Source organism: Tursiops truncatus, chromosome 16 (genome assembly GCF_011762595.2).
Source record: "Tursiops truncatus isolate mTurTru1 chromosome 16, mTurTru1.mat.Y, whole genome shotgun sequence".
Lineage (NCBI taxonomy): Eukaryota > Metazoa > Chordata > Mammalia > Artiodactyla > Delphinidae > Tursiops > Tursiops truncatus.
In genome coordinates this window covers 60,328,740-60,346,276 of record NC_047049.1, presented here as the reverse complement: position 1 = coordinate 60,346,276, position 17,537 = coordinate 60,328,740, and the positions used below count along the sequence as shown (strand labels likewise).

Sequence of the window (17,537 nt, the reverse complement as noted above, 5' to 3'; positions counted from 1 at the left end):
CATTCACTCATGCCTGTATTGCTTTGTCTGTTTAACCACAGTTACTATGTGGCCAGTACCCGTGTGCCTGGGAAGGCATGGCATGGGTCATGTAGGCAGGGCTCTTTGCAAACCTGGGCAGCTGTGCCCGGGTTTGACTTCAGGATGCCCAAGGGCAGCTGAGTGACACTGTCATCAGGCATGGTCACCCATCTGCCTGGAGCCCAGTGCCCTGTCCCAGCCTAGGACCCTTTCCTTAGGGCATTTGTGGTGCCTTTGTTCTCAGGGAAGGGGCCCCAAGTCTGGGCAGCTGCACCCAGCAGAGGGCTAGGAGCAGGAAGGAGATGAAATCACCCACTGCCCTCTGGCTCCCAGGACACCCAGGGTCATGGCCTCTAAATTATCTTGAGTTCTACCTGGCCCCCCTCCGCCAAGCCTCTTGAGGCAATGGGATCCCTCTCCACCCGTCCCTGCCACCCAGAGGCATGGGGAAGGTGGACTCGCTCTTGGAGAGGCAGAGGAATATAAAGTGGTGTGATTAGCGCAGGCAGGCAGAGTCCCCCTCCTGATTTCCATAAGGCGTGTAGATTTCTTTGCCTTGCCACATTTCTCTCTCTGTGGGAACAGGGAGATAGTTTTAGCATGGTAAACGGACAGAGCCAGGCGGCTGCTCAGTGCAAGGCCCACTCCCAGCTCTGCACCCTGCCCCCCCTGCCCCGAGGCCGAGGCCCCTAGAGGGCCCAGCCAGGAAGCAGAGGCTGGACACCCCTTCCACCAGCCCAGCCAGGAGGACCTCCCTGTCCTCCTGCTGTGGCCCTGCCCCTCAGGGCTTGTGATCCTCTGCAGAAGGGACCCCCGGAGGGAGGGGCAGGAAGATTCTGGCCTTGGGGCAGACTGGGATGCACACCCTTTCTTCCTGCATTTTGGCCTCTCCTCCCTGCAGCTCTGAGTACACTTACACTTTGCCCGCTGCCCCAACCCCAGCCAAAACTCGGGTGCAGAGTTTGCCAGTGGAGTGAGAAAGGGGATTGAAGCCAGGTGTGAGGGTGACGTCCAAGTTGGCGGATTCTGACCAGAATGGCAGACTTTAATGTTAGAAAAGTGGCCGCCCGTGCTGGAGGCCGGGCCACAAGGAAGAAATCCTTAAGCTTTCCACTTACGACAGGTGCCTTCTAACAGGGCCCCATGCAGGAGAGAGGGAGGAAAGGATGAGGCGGCCGTGGCCTGGCTCCCGTGGGATCTTGTGGGGTGGAGCATATTGTTCCGGAATTAAGAGCTCGGGCCTCATGAATCTCACATGGTCCCTCTGCCCTTTGCTCGCGGAGGTACCAGTCCAGTACCTCTGGCCTGGGCAGCAGTCTCTGCATGTGTGGGCCTGGAAAGGTCCCTTTGAGCCCTGGGCTTTCCACATAAAGCTTGCCCTTCAGCCACACCCACGGGCACTATTAAGGGGAGCCTAGCCCTCCTGACAGGTACCCCCTGAAGCCACTTTGTTTCAGTAAGTACCCACTGGGCTGATTGCTCAGGTCCCTAGGAGTCCAGGGTAGCCTAAAGATTTGGAGGAAATGGCTATTCGCTTGGGACATAGAAATGAGGCCAGAGCGACTGGCTCCATCTCTAGGGGTGGGTACCATTAGCTTTGCTGTATCTAGTGGACATAGGTGGCACCTGTGACCCCCAGACGGAACCCACCCAGAGCCACGGTCACCAAGGCTGAGCAAAAGCTGCTAGTCCGCTGTGCACCCTCCTCATTGGTAAGGACCAGCTCCTGTGTGTGAGCTGCTTGGGGGTTGGAGCCTCCGAAGTCAGCTCAGACTTTGGGGAGCACCTATGGGACACAGGGGCTGGTGTGGTTGGAACTAGATGCTTAGACTCCTTGTTTTCCACCCCCAGCGCATGACCTCCACACCTGGACAGTGGTGCCAGCCGGCCCCTGCTGGGCTCTCCGACTCTCATCGTAGAGTTGGGGACCTATTATCCTAATATGCCTGAGATTGCCAAGGTTGTAGCACTTTAAGCCCACATCTCAGGAACCCTCTCAGTCTCAGGCAAACTGGGACAGCTGGTCAACCAGGGGCAGTGCCCATCATCAACGATGCCGGCTTGAGAGGGGGCCCACTCCAAGGCTCTGAACCAGACAGGCCTGGAACACAGAAGAGAAAGAGACAGCAGAGCTGAGCTACCCCCGCTTGACATGGGCTTTGCTGGGTCCCTGGAGTTGGGACTCAGCACCCAGGGACAGAAGGGGTGGGGAGAGGGGCAAGGAAAGAAACAAGCTGACAGGTGTAGCTGGGTGAGATCCCCATAGTGCACTAGGGTAATGGGCTGCAAATTAGGAAAACAATTTGAAAGCACCTGTCCCTCATTTACCTTAATGCATGTACCCAATGCACATTGTAATTCATTTCCCAGAAGAGCTGGGGTTGGCTGCAGGGCTGACAGACCGGATCCCTCTGGAGGGAGAGAGGAAGGGAGGGAGAGAGGGAGAGAGGGAGAGAGGGAGGGAGGGAGGTGTGCACGTGCAGGTGAGGAGCACCTGCCCACCTCTGGATCTCTTCTGTAGATGAATAATACACACGTCTGCTAGTGATGGAACTGACAGCTCTCTAGTATTCTTTCTCTAAAGTGCCAGGTGCCAATAGGATTGAATTAGATTTCACAGGGGTTTTTGCAATACATGGAATTCACCAACAAATTACTCTTAAAGAGGGAAAATCAATTATTTGGAGCAGAGATAAGCTGAAGGCAAGGCAGCCTCGGATTGATCCTGTCTGTGCAGGCGTGTGTGGAAGTGTGTGGAATTCAACAGATAACCTGGGGAGAGGAGGGCCAGGTCTGCCGGAGAGAGGGTTGGAGGAGGGGGAAGCAGAGGAAGGGCGATGGGGGGAGGAGGAGGAGGGAGAGAGGAAGAGTTGGAGGTCGAAGGTAAAGGAGGGAGAAAATGAAAAGGGAAAGGGGAGAGGGGAGGGGGAAGAAAACAGGGAGAAGAGGGATAAAAGCAAAAGGAGAAGAGAGAAAAGATGGAGAGGGAGGGAAGGGGAGAGAGAGAAGGATCCGAGAAGGCTTGGAGAGAGGAGTGGACAGAGCAAGTGCGAAAAGCAGTTTGAAAGAGCACAGCAGGTGTTAACGGGCCCTTAGAGAATCACCCAGTCCGAGCTTCCCATTTTGCAGATCAGGGAACTGAGGCCCAGAGAGATAAAAGGTCCTGCCCCAGAGAGGAATGGCAGATCCAGAGAAAACCTCAGATCCCTGGTTCCTGACCTCAGGCTCACACTGTTCAAGGGTCTAAACCACAGAGGAGCTTGGGAAGGGGGTGTAGGTGGACGGAGAGCCTGAAATGAGGGCTGTCCTTCACCTGCTGCATCCTGGGAACCCTCCCAGGCCCAGGCCAACTGGGACAGTCGGTCAACCAGGGGCAGTGCCCACCATCTCTGATTCAGGCCTGAGAGTTGGCCCACTCCCAGGGTGGAGAAGCTGAGGCTCTGAGCCAGGCAAGCCTGGGATGCAGAAGAAGACACAGCAGAGCTGAGCTACCACCATGTGACATGGGCTTTGCTGGGTCTCTGGAGTTGGGACGCCATGCCCAGTAACTGGAGGGGGTGGGAGGAACACAAGGAGACAGAAGGTGGCCGTTCACCCAGAAATTATTGGGGACGTGCCGGCATCAGCTCTCCCAGACTCTGAAGCTTGGCGGGTCCCTGGGGACTGAGGTGGAGTCAGGGGATGGAGGCAATGACAGTGCAGGGCTTCTCCCCATTGTCCCCTGGACTCCGACTTCACAGTGGGCAGCCTGCGCAGTGGATGTGGGACAGCTGCCCTGGGCAGGCAGGCGGGGCCAGAGCAACTTGGTGCCCCCCTTAAGTGTGGGGCTGGGGAAAGAAGCAGCAAGTTTTGAAGTGAAGGGGTGAGGAGAGGCCGGCCCCCTGCCAGGTTCACTTGGGCACGTCTGACTGGAGTTAGTTAAGTGAAAGGATGGACAAAGGAGTGATGAAGAATACGTCGTCCGTGGACTTTTGATTTTCTGCCATTCAGTAGCGTGGATTAGACCAACAGGGCACAGTGGAAGAGGGAGGGAGGCCTAGGGCCCCCTGCCCAGGATGGGGGCCCCCTCACCCCTGCACACATCCAAGCCTTTGTCCTTCTCTGCCTGCCCCTCTCATTCCTGGCCAAGCCAAGGTCTAGAAATCAGCCCCTCCCCAGGGGTGCCTCTCTCCCTCCCTTCCCTTGCAGAACAGTAACCACTCTCCTTTATTGAGCATCTACTCCATCCCAAGCACTTTACTAATATTTCGCTGCTCTCCCACAATAGCCCTATCAGGTAGGCTTCATTCTTCCCATTTTGCAGGTGAGGAAGTTGAGGTTCAAGGAGATAAGATTGTGCAAAAATCACACAGCTGGAAAGGGTAGTACCCGCATCTGGACTCAGGGCTAACTCCAAAGCCTGTGCTTTTAGCCGCCACTGAAGCTTAGGGCCTCACACCTTGGAATCACTGGTCAGAGGGCTGTTCCCTGGCTGGCCTGAATTTTGGACAGGGCTTCTGCGAGGGTGGCACTGACTCTGTGGGCCCATCTCCGCATTCCAGGTCCCCAGCCCCATTCCCACCTTGAGCTAAGGGTGTCGCACCAGCCCACAGAGCTCTCTGGGTACCTCTGGGGGTCCCTGGGCCTTCTTCGTCTTGGTTCACAACACTGCAGAGTCCCTAGTCCCCTCTACATGCACGTGACCCTGGTCCTTCCTCTTCTATTGAAAGGAATTAAGGTTCCCTCCAGGGCACATCATGGTTCATAGGGTGGGGTGAGGGTCCCCTAGCATTTGGGTACAAAGGAAAAACACGCACAAGGCTCCTGCCATCAGGGAGCCTCCTGTCTTAGGCAAGAAAACATAACCCACAAGTCATGCACCAAAACCTGGTGAAGCAGAGACAACACTGCTGCTTAGTCCTGTGGGGTGTGCTTTATTCTCCCCACTTCACAGAGGAAGACATTGAGGCTCCAGCAGTGGAGGTGCGTTGCCCAAGGTCACACAGCTAGGAAGCAGCAGAGCCTGCTTCCCAGCCCTGAACCCCATCCTCTCCGCTGCATTACAGCACTGGGTCACCAACCCGCCCGCTACCCTGACCTACAGTGGAGGGAGATGAGCGTCTCTAAGGGGCAAACTGGTGCCACCTCAGCAGGGAGGTGCCTCAGGGTGGGGAGAACCAGGCAGGAGTCAGCAGGATGAGGAACGCACTTGCAGGTCTCACATCCAGGGAAGGAGTCTGGGGGCTGCGTCAGGCCTTCCTCCCTTTGGGGACCAGGTCACCTGCAGAGGGAAGTGACAGTGGCCCAAGGCCACAGGGGATGACTGGGGGAAGCCACATCCAGCGAGAAGTCAGGTGCAGGCTCTGAGAGCACCCAGGACACCTCCAAGCCTAATGGCCTGACTGGGTGGAATCTGCTCCCCAAGAGGAGGGAAGGGCCCTGCACATGGCAGCTGTTAACCAGTGTGAACGCCACCCGGGACCCCGCCAGGGTTGTCGTGAGCGCTCAGTGAGCTAACAGTTGTAGAGGACCCAGCACATAATAACCTCTCAATACATAGTTGAAAAACAACACTGGGTCAATCACGGAGCCAATATTGGCTGTGGGAGCTGCAAAGATGCTAGGCAGGAACGTCCTTGCCGGGCAAGCTCTGCTCTGACCGCCCTCAAGGCCACCCCTCCACTTCCAGGAGTGGGAGGGGAGCTTTGGGGAGTCGAGGCTGGGGAGGCAGCCCCTGCTGGCAGCGGCCTATACCTTGGGCTGGGGGCTGGTGTGCTGCCCTCCACGGGGTAGGGGACGGTGGTGCCAAGACTTCAGTCACCAGGAGCAAAGCGTAGCTCGCTGCATGGGGCGGGAAGAGTGAGGAGTGATTTCATGCGTCCCTCCCCTCCAATAAATAAAGAAAGCCAAACTGTCGCAGCCCCAAGGGCAGCCAGCCGGCACCCAGCCCGGTGCGGGGAGGGGCCGGCGCTGCAGCTCTGCTCTGGGACCCGCGGCTGCCGGCTATCAACATTCTCATCGCCTCTCCTGGCTGGAAGAGAATTTAATCCACTGGGCTCCTCTCCACACACACTGGGATCCTTTTGATGTTCCTCTTTATCTCCTTTCCCAACAAAATTGCCCCTCGACAGCTCCAAGAGGGCCTCTTGCCTCTCCCCCCTCCCCCCTCCCTCCCCGCCCCACTAAGCAGCGCGCACTCCGCTCCCCACCCCCGAACGGGCTGCAAGGGGCAAAGTCGTGGAGGACACAGGACCCAGAGGAGCAGGGCCGCACCCTCCTACAGCCCGGGCTCCCCTCCCCTCCACCTGGCTCCCTGATCTTGGCAGAGGCGCGCTTTGCCCCTTGGGCCTCGCTCCTGGCATTTAGCGAAGGTAGGAAGGGTCTTCCAGTGTCATCTGTTGCCAGTTCTTTGCAGTTCTTTGCACACATGAGGAGCAGCGTTCTGTAGAGGGGGCGACACGCAGGAGGCCGGGAGAGAGAGGTGATGAAGAGCTTGGACTCTGTAGGAGTCAGTACTGACCTGAGTTTGAATCCTTCACTGGCAGCTATGCATCGTGAACAAGTTACCCTCTCTGGCCTCAGTTTCCTTCTCTGTAAAAAGGGTGGACTGATGCTGACGTCACTGGGATGCGAACATTTTGGTTAAGGTATGAAGCACACGGTAGAGGCTTGGTAAATGGAAGCTGCTGTTTTAGAAGGCTCTGCGCTGAGGGCTGCAGTTAATAGGGGTTTTGCACCAACTTAATGAACTGGGTAATAATCCCACACACACATCCCGAGGGATTAACAGTCACAAACCAAGTCCCAGCGGGAATTAGCCCTCTGGGCAGGTTCTGAAAGGGGCAGGCTGAGCATTTGAGGGAATTTAGCCGGAGGTGGCTCTGGGGTCTCAGGACAGCCATAGGCGGGGTCCTGACAGCTGCAGTGTCGAGCCTAGTGAACTTCCAGTCCCTGGCGGCAGATCAGCGAGAAGGGAGCTGACCTCACTCGTTGAGACCCAGAGATCTCATATGCAGGGGCCAGGAGGCCCTGGGGTGGAGAGGAGGTCGGAAGCCCAGTGCTCGGGCTTGGCCAGGCGCTCATCCTGCATCTGCGCTGAGCTAGCACCACCTTCCCAGGCGTCCCCTCAGTCCCTCTGCCTGCGGACTCCCTCACCCCCAGCCTTGCTCGGTCCCGGTGATTCTCCAACCTCAGCGTGCATCAGAACACCTGGAGGGCTTGTTAAAGCAGTGCTGAGCCCCACCCCCAGGGTTTCTGATATGGTAAACCTGAGTGTGACCGCCAACTCTGCATTTCTAACAAGTTCCTGGGTGATTGTGATGCCACCCGTTCCTGTAGAACACTCAGAGAGCCACTGCTGTCCCCGAGTAGTTCTCATCCTCGGGTGCACGTTAGAACGAGTAACCTGAAGAGCGTTACAAAATCCTGATGTCTCGTCTCCTCCACCCCAAGTCTAATTTCCTTGGTCTGGGGTGCAGCCTAGGCATGGGGGGATTTTAAAGCGCCCCAGGTGGGTTGTTTTTTTAATTAATTAGTTTATTTATTCTTGGATGCATTGGGTCTTCGTTGCTGCACGCGGGCTTTCTCTAGTTGTGGCGAGCAGGGGCTATTTTTCGTTGTGATGCACAGGCTTCTCATTGCTGTGGCTTATTTTGTTGGGGAGCACAGGCTCTAGGCGCGTGGGCTTGGTTGCTCTGCGACATGTGGCCCCTAGGGCTCGAACCCATGTCCCCTGCATTGGCAGGCGGACTCTCAACCACTGCGCCACCAGGGAAGCCCCACCTTACTTTTTTAACCCCAGTGTTCCCGTGCTCCAGAGCCTAGAGTGGCTCCCTACTGCTCACGGAAGCAATGTCATGCTGGAGCCCTCCAGATGGCGCCTGCAGAGGAACTCCAGGAGAGCTGCAAAGCCTCCCAATACCCCAACAACCTCCCCGGCTTCTGTACATGGACCCTTTGTAATCAGCTCACTTGTCTGCCTCATCGTCAATTCTTCTTCTCCACTGCGTGCCTTGCTTAGGCCAGTGGTTCTCAAATGGTGGTCTCAGACCAGCAGCGGTATCCGCATCACCTGGAACTTGTTAGAAATGCAAATTCACAGGTCTGCCCCGATCTACTGAATCAGATACTCCTGGGGGAGGACGGCCATTGGTAGTTGACCAAGCCTCCAGGTGATTCTGATACACGCTAAGGCCCGAGAACTTCGTGTTTAAAGCCACTTCCTCCACCTGGAGTGCATTTTCCCTTCATTTCTAAAGCAACTCCTGTTGGGGCAGCCTCCTCTGCTGGCGTCCTCTTAGATTCGGCCTTGGAGTGCTCAGTGATGCCGTCTTGGTTTGCTCAGCTCACTCATATTGCTGGGTGGAACTTCAGTACATTCCCCCCGTGCCCTGGAGCTGCAGTTGGGGGACGCCCACATCAGGCCCTGACTCTGTTTCCCTCAGTGTGGAGGGCACCCCGGCCTGGGAGCTGGGCCTGGGCTCTTATCCTCACTCTGCCGCCAACCTCTGTGAATTCCATTTCCTCTGGAGGGGTTTCCAAGCTCCAGTATTCCTTCATCTGCACCGTGTGGCCCATGGGAAGAGGATGGAACGGAGTAACGGGTGAGGAAAAGCGGCTGAAGCCCCTTCGCATCTGAGCACCTCCTGTGTGCCTGCTCTGATGTGGCTTTGCACTACCTCAGGGGCTCCCAACAGCAGCTACAGAAGGTTATTCTCTGGTTATTCTGACCTGTGTCTGGCAAAGAGTTGGCATCCAGTGAATGTTCGCTGTGATTGTTGTTCGTATCGTCAGCTATCTGAACAATTGTGAAACAAGTTTCGGGACATAGTTCTAAGTGGAAAAAATCCAACACAGCAGTGTGTAGCGCGTGCTACTGTTTGTGTCGAAGCGGGGAGGCGTAGATACGCAATGCTCTCACGTGCATGGATTTTCTGGGGAAAGAGATCCGGGGACTGGGGTATGGTTGTCTCCGGGGAAGGCTCTCAAAGGGTAGGGAGGGGCAACAGGGAAAGGGAGTCGGTTGTGTGCCCTTTACACTTTTGAATGAACTATGTGAAGACTTTCCGAGTCTGTTTATCACGTCGTTAACATTTTCTATGTTAAGAAAATTAAAACATAGCAATGCTTGGGGTCGTTTCCTGCAGGGGTTCTGTCCAGGCTCCTGGGAGTAGGACAGAGGGACGTGGCCCCTCCTCTCCCAGCCTTTGACCGTCCCCACCTCCCTCTGGGTGAGGACAGAGGGAGCTCAGGGATACAGGAACCCCTGCCCGCCTCACTTTGTGCCCCTGTACCTCTTCTGTGTCCCTCACCCTCCTCGGGATGTGGGGCTGCACAGACCTCCCCACATCCCAGCACGTGTGTGTGCACACCCCACACACACCCACCCCTCCTCGGCACCCCAGAGGATATGGCCCAGCAGATGTAGAGGGGACTGTTCCTCTGGAGCTGGGTGTGCTCCTGGGGTCCAGCTCGGCCCCTTTCTGTTACTCTGACCTTGGTTCTCACCATTTTCTCTCTGGTTCCTTCTTCCTCCTTCCCGGCTCCTTCTCTGTCTCCATACCCTTTGACTGACCGACTTCCCCTGATAGAACCTGGTAAGTGAGCCTGGGAAGGGCTGGGGCTGGGAGGCAGGGGGGCACTGTGGGGAGGGAGCTTCGGTGGGGGGGCATGCTCCACCTGCTGTGGGCACAGCTCAGACGGCCAACCTCAGACGGTGGAGGGGCCAAGGTCCAGGGGAGGGAGAGGTGTCGGTGTCAGCGGCTCAGGGCCGTCACAGGCTGCCGGCTTTGGCTATTACTGCCCCTTCGGGCATTTAATTGGTCCTCTCGGTCTGATGGATGGATCCCACGCCAGGGAGACTTGGAAACTCCACAGCCCAACAGGGCCGGAAGAGCCTTGCCTGCACCATTTGCGGGGTCCCCTCTGGGCTGGGGGCCCTGGAGGACCCGCTGCTTGCCTGTATCCCAAAATTGGCAGTGCCCTTATTTTGCCAATTTGTAGTTGTAAGTAGAAAAACCTCCAGAGACCGAGGGTGAGATGCATTTATTTCACAAATGTATCTGAGCACCTAAGGGGCAGCTGCAAGGGCATCAGAATCTTGTGAATCTCAGGCTTCGCTGAGGGTGTCCTTTGAGCCTTGCCGGGACCACCCCTCTCTGATGGTGTAAAGGCTTCCAGGTTGCCTGGCTGCCCCTCTCTCAGCAGGAATGGGCTCTGGGAGGAAGCCCCTCAACATCCCTGGGCAACCACGAAGAGAGGCGTGCCTCCCTGCCAGCCCCTGGTTCCACAGGAACACGTGCCCAGAGGGGCTGTACCAGGGTCTGGGCTGAGGGAGGGTCATGCGGGCCAAGCAGGAGGACGTGTCCTCCTGGCGCTGAGAGCCCAGGTCTGTAACCCACTGAGCATCTCAGCAAGGCTCGGGAGAGGCTCTCGACTGGTTAGTTCCAAATCACAGGCCGCCCACCTAGGTTGGAGGGGGGCTAGTCTGGGGGTAATTTCCCCCCATGCAGGAGGTCGAATCACTTTCAGGGCAGACCAGTCTCCAGGTAGCTCCCACCTTCAGCAGCAGCTCCTCCTCGTCTGGAGACTTGGGTAGCATGCAGAGAGAGATCACACGTTTTGTGTGAGGACAAGCCAGGTGGCATCTGAGGGCCCCGTGAGCTGTGGCCCTGATTGGAATGATCAGAAACACCTGACCTAGAGTGAGGCCTCCCCACCTGAAACCATGGCCTCGGGCTGCTGGGCTGTAGGAGAACCAGTGAAGGTCCTGGTGTCTCTGCAGTATCTGGGATTCCGTGTCCTCCCAGCCACCACGGCTGGCCACAGCGAGGGGCACATGGGGGCTCACTTTGCTACTCAGCCGTCTGCATAGTTCCCACGCCCCACGTAGGCAAGGCAGTGTCCCCCTGACTGACGTGGTCCAGAGGGGTGACGGAGGAGAAGCAGCGTCCTGCTCTGGCCCTCATGCCCTACCCTGTCCAAGCCAACCGTGGATCTTATTTGCTTGTCTCCCCTCCCTGCTGACCCTCTTTCCTCCTCTTTCCTGCGTCTCCCTGCCGGGGCTTGCAGCTGGCAAACGCCTCTCCAGTTGGGGCCACTGGGGCAGAGGAAGGGAGCAGGAGATGGAAAATGAACCAAACCCTCTGCAAGGGACATTGTGGGCATCTGAAGGGGTGATGCAGGCAGAAAGAACTGGAGGAGACTTCCAGAAGGCCTAGACATGGGCAGAAGGGTCAGGGAGCCAGGCCAGGATCCCCCAGGGGAGGCCAGGCCACTTTGGAGTGGGGGGTAGACGAGCCCTGCTTCAGCCCCGGCGCCCGCTCTGACTGGTTTCTTCTCCATTTTGATCCAGGGCCTGAACAGCATGTTCGAGGTGTACCTGGTGGGGAACAACTCTCACCACTTCATCATCTCCCCGACCTCCGTCCAAGGGAAGGCGGACGTTCGCATCCGGGTGGCCATCCCCCTGGACTATGAGACTGTGGACCGTTACGACTTCGACGTAAGGCCCGCTCACCCTCTCCTTGGCCAGGTGCAAGATTTCAGGGGAGGGAGGGGGGTGGCACCGTCCCCTTAAATCCCCCCTTCCACCTCTTCCCATTCTTCCCTCGTGGATCTGACCCAGAGAAGCCCACTGAGCTATGGCAGGGGCTAGGCTGGGCCTCCTCTTTTCCAGGAGGACGAGGAAATGTCCAAGAATTGAGTGGAATTTCATTAGGTACCATCAGAGCCTCAGAAGCCCATCAGGAGCCTCTACTGCCCAGCATCAGCCAGCACGGCCCCCGTTAGCCCCTTCCTCCCCAGCAGATTCTGTGGCCAGCCTAACCCTATGAGTACTGATGGAGGGATTCACAGTAGCGTACATCTGGGATGGGCAATGACTCAGACTGGTGCTCTGGGTTGGAATGGGCAGAGGCCCCGGGGGGGCTTACGGGAACGAGGGCTCCAGCAGCGTGTGAGAGCTCACCTGGTCCCTGCTCTACGCGTCCAGCTCTTTGCCAATGAGAGTGTGCCTGACCACGTGGGCTATGCCAAGGTGAAGATCACCCTCATCAACGAGAATGACAACCGGCCCATCTTCAGCCAGCCACTGTACAACGTCAGCCTATACGAGAATGTCACCGTGGGGACCTCTGTGCTGACAGTCCTGGTGAGTCCCCGCTCTCCTGCAGGGCAGCTGAGCTCTGGGGTGGACCATCAGGAGGCTTCCAGAGGGATCCAGGGAGTCTGAGCAGTCAGGGAACGGGGTGCCCCAAGCCCTCAGAGGATGCGATGTTAGTATACTGGGGCATCTGGACTCTTCATGATGGGCTTCCTTGGCCAGGGCAGCACTGTGGAGAAGGGACCAACCTGGGGAAGAATGAGGTTGGGCCCAGGATACTTTGGTTTTCTGCCTTGTCCCTGAGAGATACTGAGCCTGGATGGGCCAGGAGCCCTGGACCTGCCCTCTAATGGGGACAAGTGCCAGCCATCTCTCAGGAAGGTGATCCTCTCTCTCTGAGCACAGACGCCGGGGAAGAAGGGGCTCCTTGAAGATACATGGACATCCCCAGCTGTCTTTGGCTGGGACTTTGACAGGGGACTCCTGCCAGTGTCCATTTGTATCCGTTAGTACTCGTGGTCACAAGAGACAGAAACCCTTAAGTGGCTCAAGCAAAAAAGGATTGGCTCATGTAACTCAAAAGTGTAAGTGATTTCAGGCATGGCTGTATCCAGGCACTCAGCTGAGCAGGAGTCTGACTTCAGCACTGGGCTCTGCTTTTTTGTATTGGCAGAGAGGGACACCAGCACCCTTAGGCTCACTTCTCACCAATTTATCAGCCCCAGTGGGGGAAAACTATTTTTTCAATAGTTCCAGCAAAAGTCCCAGAGCTGATTCTCATTGACCCAGCTTTTTGGGTCACCCTGGAACCAATCATCATAATTCTGATATGCCAGAGATGGGTCATACTCCCCTAGTGGAACGGGGCGCTGGGTCAACTCCATTCAAATTATATGGGCTGAAAATGGGACAGGATATTCTATAGCAGCTTCTAGTATCAGAACAAAGAGGGTTGCTGAGCAGACCAAAGTGGTAGATGTGTGCTACACAAGCTCAGGGGCTTGCCCATAGTAGGTGCTCAATAAACGTTATGGAGTTTACCTCACTGCTGCCCCTCCCTGCCCACTGAGGCCCCCAGAGTCCTTCCACTTCTTGCTCCATTCTCACTCGAAGCACAGAGATTGCCCGCCGATCTCAGGCCCCTACTCCGCAGTGCGTTTACTCTACAGAAAGATGGTATGAAACTGTTTTGAGCCCCCAGGCCCTTCGCATCTGACAGTTATTAATATTTCAAACAGATGTTTGGGTAGGCAAGCCGTCAGATGTAAACAGTAAGTCTGCTGCGGCTGTTTTCCTCCCACCTGCTTCCCCAGCCCGTGGCTCTGCCAGCTTTCACCAAGTTGCTCATTGCAATCAGTCACCTGGTGCCTGAGGCCCCTTGGGCCCTCCTGCAGCCTCTAGGGGCCCAGCCAGAGAGCAAGTGCCGGAGGTTCTGGCCTCTGGACCCAAAGAGAACCTCTTCGGCCCCCCAGCCACCTTCCACTGTCAGGATGGAGGACACCCAAGCAGCCTGTCCCCCACAGGGCCCGGAGCCACGTGGCAAAGAATTCGGATGTTAAGCCCAGGCTTGGCGGGTGGCTGGCGATTCCTTCGTGTCGTTCTTGCTGGGGATGGAGGGTCTCACTTTGCAGTCCCCAGTTCCTGTGGCCCTGGCAAGGGTTGAGGGGAGCCTAGGGTGTAGGGTGTGTGTGGGGGTGAAGTGTGGAATGTCACACCTCTTGGTTGATGGCCGGCTGCAGGTGCCAAGGATGATGTGTGAAGCCCAGTCCCATCTGGGGTTGGCGCTGAAGAGTAGCTTCTCGAGCTGGGTTTCCTCAAGCACTGGAGCAGTTCCTGGGCCTGCATGGACCCCGGCCCGCTGCCTATGACCCCTTTTCCAGTCCCTCTCCCAATGTTTAGCAGATGTGTTCAGCCTCCTCTGTGGCTACCTGAGGGTCTCTGTCCAGGGCTGGCTCATCTGGGCAGCCTCTAGTTCCTCAGTGTGTCTGTCCACTCAGTGTGTCTAGTTCCTCAATTGTGTCTGCACAGTTGTGGAATTGTGCAGCTCTGAAGGGGCTGTTTGACCCAATGATAAGCTCTAGCAGCAGGGCTGTGTGTCTGAAGGAGCTCAGGTCCTGAAGTGAAACAGTGGGCCCTGCATCTCTGCCTTCTCTGTGTGCTGGTCTAACTGTATTACCTCTAAGAATCTTCATTTCCCATCCGCGGAATGGGCATGAGTTCCCCCCACCACTCCCGCCGCCACCAAGGCTGCTAGGTGTGAATGACAGATGTGAAAGCATCCCCTGGTGACCCCCACTCACCGTCATCTCCCAGTCTCCCCAGGGTACTTCCAGAGCTCCTAGCAGGGGGCAAGTTTCACAGCCACACCTGCCACACCCACTGCCCTGGCCTCTCCCACGCTGCCCTTCTCCACTCAGACCCAGGGTTAGCCTAGTCTCTCTACCTCCTTTGCTCCAGGAGGGGCTGAAATTATAGCTATCTGCTCAGGGACTGTGAAATTCCTTCTCCCTGACCTTTTGTGGGATGTTATTAAAACGTTTCATGGGCAGTTGTGTCAGAAAAAATAATTATGAAGAAAAGGAAAATGTTTCAGTTTGCACCGAAGGCCAGGGCAGAGGCTGCTGCAAGGGGCCTCCCCACCCCATGCCATGGCAGGGCCCCATTTCTCTGCCTCATCACCTGTCCTGGGGGAAGGCAGCAGTTCACCAGGGAGCTGGGAAAGCCGGAACAGGAGGGGGCCGTCGCCTGCAACCTGGGCATCCCAGCTGGGATGGCATCCCTTCTCACCTCCCTGCTCCCCAGACCTTCCTCAGCCCGGGTTTTGCGGCCCTTACAGCCCCCAGTTATAGACAAATGAGTTTCCACTGGTGGAGGGGAAAGAGCGGGGATGTAGCGGTCAAAGACTTGACCTTGAGCCCCCACTCTGAAGGGTGACCGCATAGGGGAGGGGTGCGTAGGGGCACATGTACCCGCGTATGTTTGCTTGTGGTGTGTGTGTGTGTGTGTTTGTGTGCGTGCACGCACACAGGCATGTCCTTGTGTCTGTGCCTTTATGTGTATGTGCAACTACATTCACTCAGATACGCGTATATAACACGTGCGCGTGTGTGTGCGTGTGCAGCTTCCTGTATGATGCTGGTGGCTCTCCATCCTCTAGGTTGTATGGTTTCTTTCCCTCTCATATCCCCAGGCTGCTCTGATTCTCCTTCCAATCCTGCCTCCTGACCTGAGAATAGGGTTTTGGTGGGAAGGCTGTGGGGTAACTTCCTAGGATTCTGCTGGGCTTCGGGCAGCCCTGTAGCCTGGCCGATGGCTACCTGGGGCCTGGTGGGGTTTGTGGGTGCTGCTGGACAGTAGGAGAGCAATCTGAACGTTCAACAAATGTTTTTTTGAATACCCACCACTGTGGCAGGCACATGGCCCTGAGGATACAATGGTGATGTGAGTCTTGCCCTCATGAAGTTTATAGTCTCTTGGGAAAGCCTGATGTTAGTACTAAGAAGTGAATCTTGACATTAAGCATTACGTGCTGTGATGGAGAGGTCAGGGAGCTATGAAAACCGGTAACAGGGCATCTGACCTTGACTGGGGTCAGGGAAGCCTTCCCTGAGGAAGTGGCGATTGAGTAGGCATTAACAGGTAAGCGAATGGAGAGAAGCACCTTGGAGAAAGAGGGAATAGCATGTGCAAAGGCCCTGTGACTGGAATGCAGTGGTGGGGGTGTGATGTGCAAGGAAGTGGAGTGCTGCTCTGAGGCGACGGGGGTTGGGGGTGGGTTCAACTGTCTCTCCTGAATTGCGCCCACCCCAAACATAACCACTGGGCTGCTGTTCTTATAGTGGAGAAGTCTTGTATCAGCCTGTCCACATTCTCTTACCTATTCCATCCTGGTGGCCCATGGCCAGCATTTGGGCAACAGCGGGCAGAAGCTGTTCCTGGGATGTGCAAGGAGGCAGCCTGGCCTCCTGCAGTATGGAGCTCGTGTCCCCAGATTTATTAGCTCCATGTCCCCTGGGCAGTGAGAGAGGGACACAGGAGTAGCAGCCAGGAGGGCAGGTCTTCCCGCACTCCAAGAGGCCTTCCCTCCCTGCTCCAGGGGCGTGGGGCACAGCAAGGATGGGCAGAAGATGGAGTGCCGGCCAAGACAGGATTCTTCCCCAGGCAGGAATCAAAGGAAGCAGGAGAGGTACACAAGAGCCCTGATGGGGCAGGTGCAGGGTCCAGGACCAGCTCAGTTTGCTCAGCCCAGGGATGGGCTGCCTCAACTCCAGGCAGACAGAGTGGCCTGTGGAGGCTGAAAGGCATGGCTCCTCCCTCCCCTCTGTGCCCCTCTTCCCAGCCAGTCCTTGAGAGGCTGGTACCATCTTGGGCAGGGCCCTGAATCCTGTTCTGTTGTGGACTGGTCACTCCTTCTCCGGGACTTGGTTTTCTTCCCATCACGTGAGGAAAATAGTGCCTGCCCAGCCTGCATTGGCTGGGCTATTGGGAGCCTCCAGTGCGGTGATGTGGGTGTAAATAGGTTACGGGGATTACAGATTTAAGCTGTGGTCCTTATTATCTTCGGCCTTAAAGGGCCCCATCTGGCCGCCCTTCAGCCTGTGTGTAAGCCCAGCTCTGCGAGGTGGGCCTCTTTCCTCCTCTGTTACCTGGGGAGGTACCCTGACGGGATCCTACCTGAGAGGGTTGACGTGAGAGTTCAGTGGAATGGTTGGTTGAAGATACTCGGTGCCGAGCCTGGCCGGGAACACTCAGAAAATGTCAGCAAGTCATGCCAGCCTCCAGCCTGAGCTTTGACGTAGCCAGGACTCGCTCGGAGTCGTGTAAGCTGAGCATATCCCTGAGCCTCTGGGGCCCCATCGTCCTCATTATAAAGCTAGATGGTTGGGCCGATGCTGCTTCAGCGCCTTCTGGCTCCATGCGGCTTAATTCCAGTGCACTCTGCCCAAGAGGAAAAGTTGATTTTTGCTGTTTAGTTTCACTCCTGGCAACACAAACATGCTTCCTGTCCTTTGAGGGTCTAGAGTTCCCTTGCCTGCCCTGCCCGCCCTCTCCCAGCCCCTGTCTGGAAGTTTGGTGAAGGTTCCAAGGTGGTCACTTCCCTGCTCCTGGAGCTCACTAGCTGTTCCTGGTCGTCCAGCCTGGCCTCCCTCCCCAGGGGCATCAACAGAGGCAGCCGTGCTCCTGCTGGCCCCCTTCACCCCCTCCTCCCCTGCCCGCTGACACCAAAGGCAAAGGTGTGTGTGATGTCACTGCCCCAGGCTGACCCTGGTGAAGGCCAGCCTCAGTCCTGGAAGAACCGAAATGCAGCGTGCCTCTTCCATCAGCTGTCAGGCTGCGGGGCCGAGCCTGCAGGCTCAGGGCACGGCCCCCCTTCCCCCCCCCCGCCCCCCGTCCCCCCCGCCTGCCGTGTTGCTGAATCCAAGGAATTTAACAT

The 17,537-nt window shown here is 56.8% G+C and overlaps 1 protein-coding gene across 1 annotated transcript in view; it reads left to right on the top strand.

The window, feature by feature from the left end:
• The window catches only part of LOC101316782 (cadherin-23), a 387,052-nt gene that overhangs the window by 252,748 nt on the left and 116,767 nt on the right, over nt 1-17,537 (top strand). The window contains exons 13-14 of the mRNA XM_073793692.1: nt 11,354-11,503; nt 11,993-12,151. Of these exons, the coding sequence (XP_073649793.1) occupies nt 11,354-11,503; nt 11,993-12,151 (309 nt within the window). The remainder of the gene's footprint in view (nt 1-11,353; nt 11,504-11,992; nt 12,152-17,537) is intronic.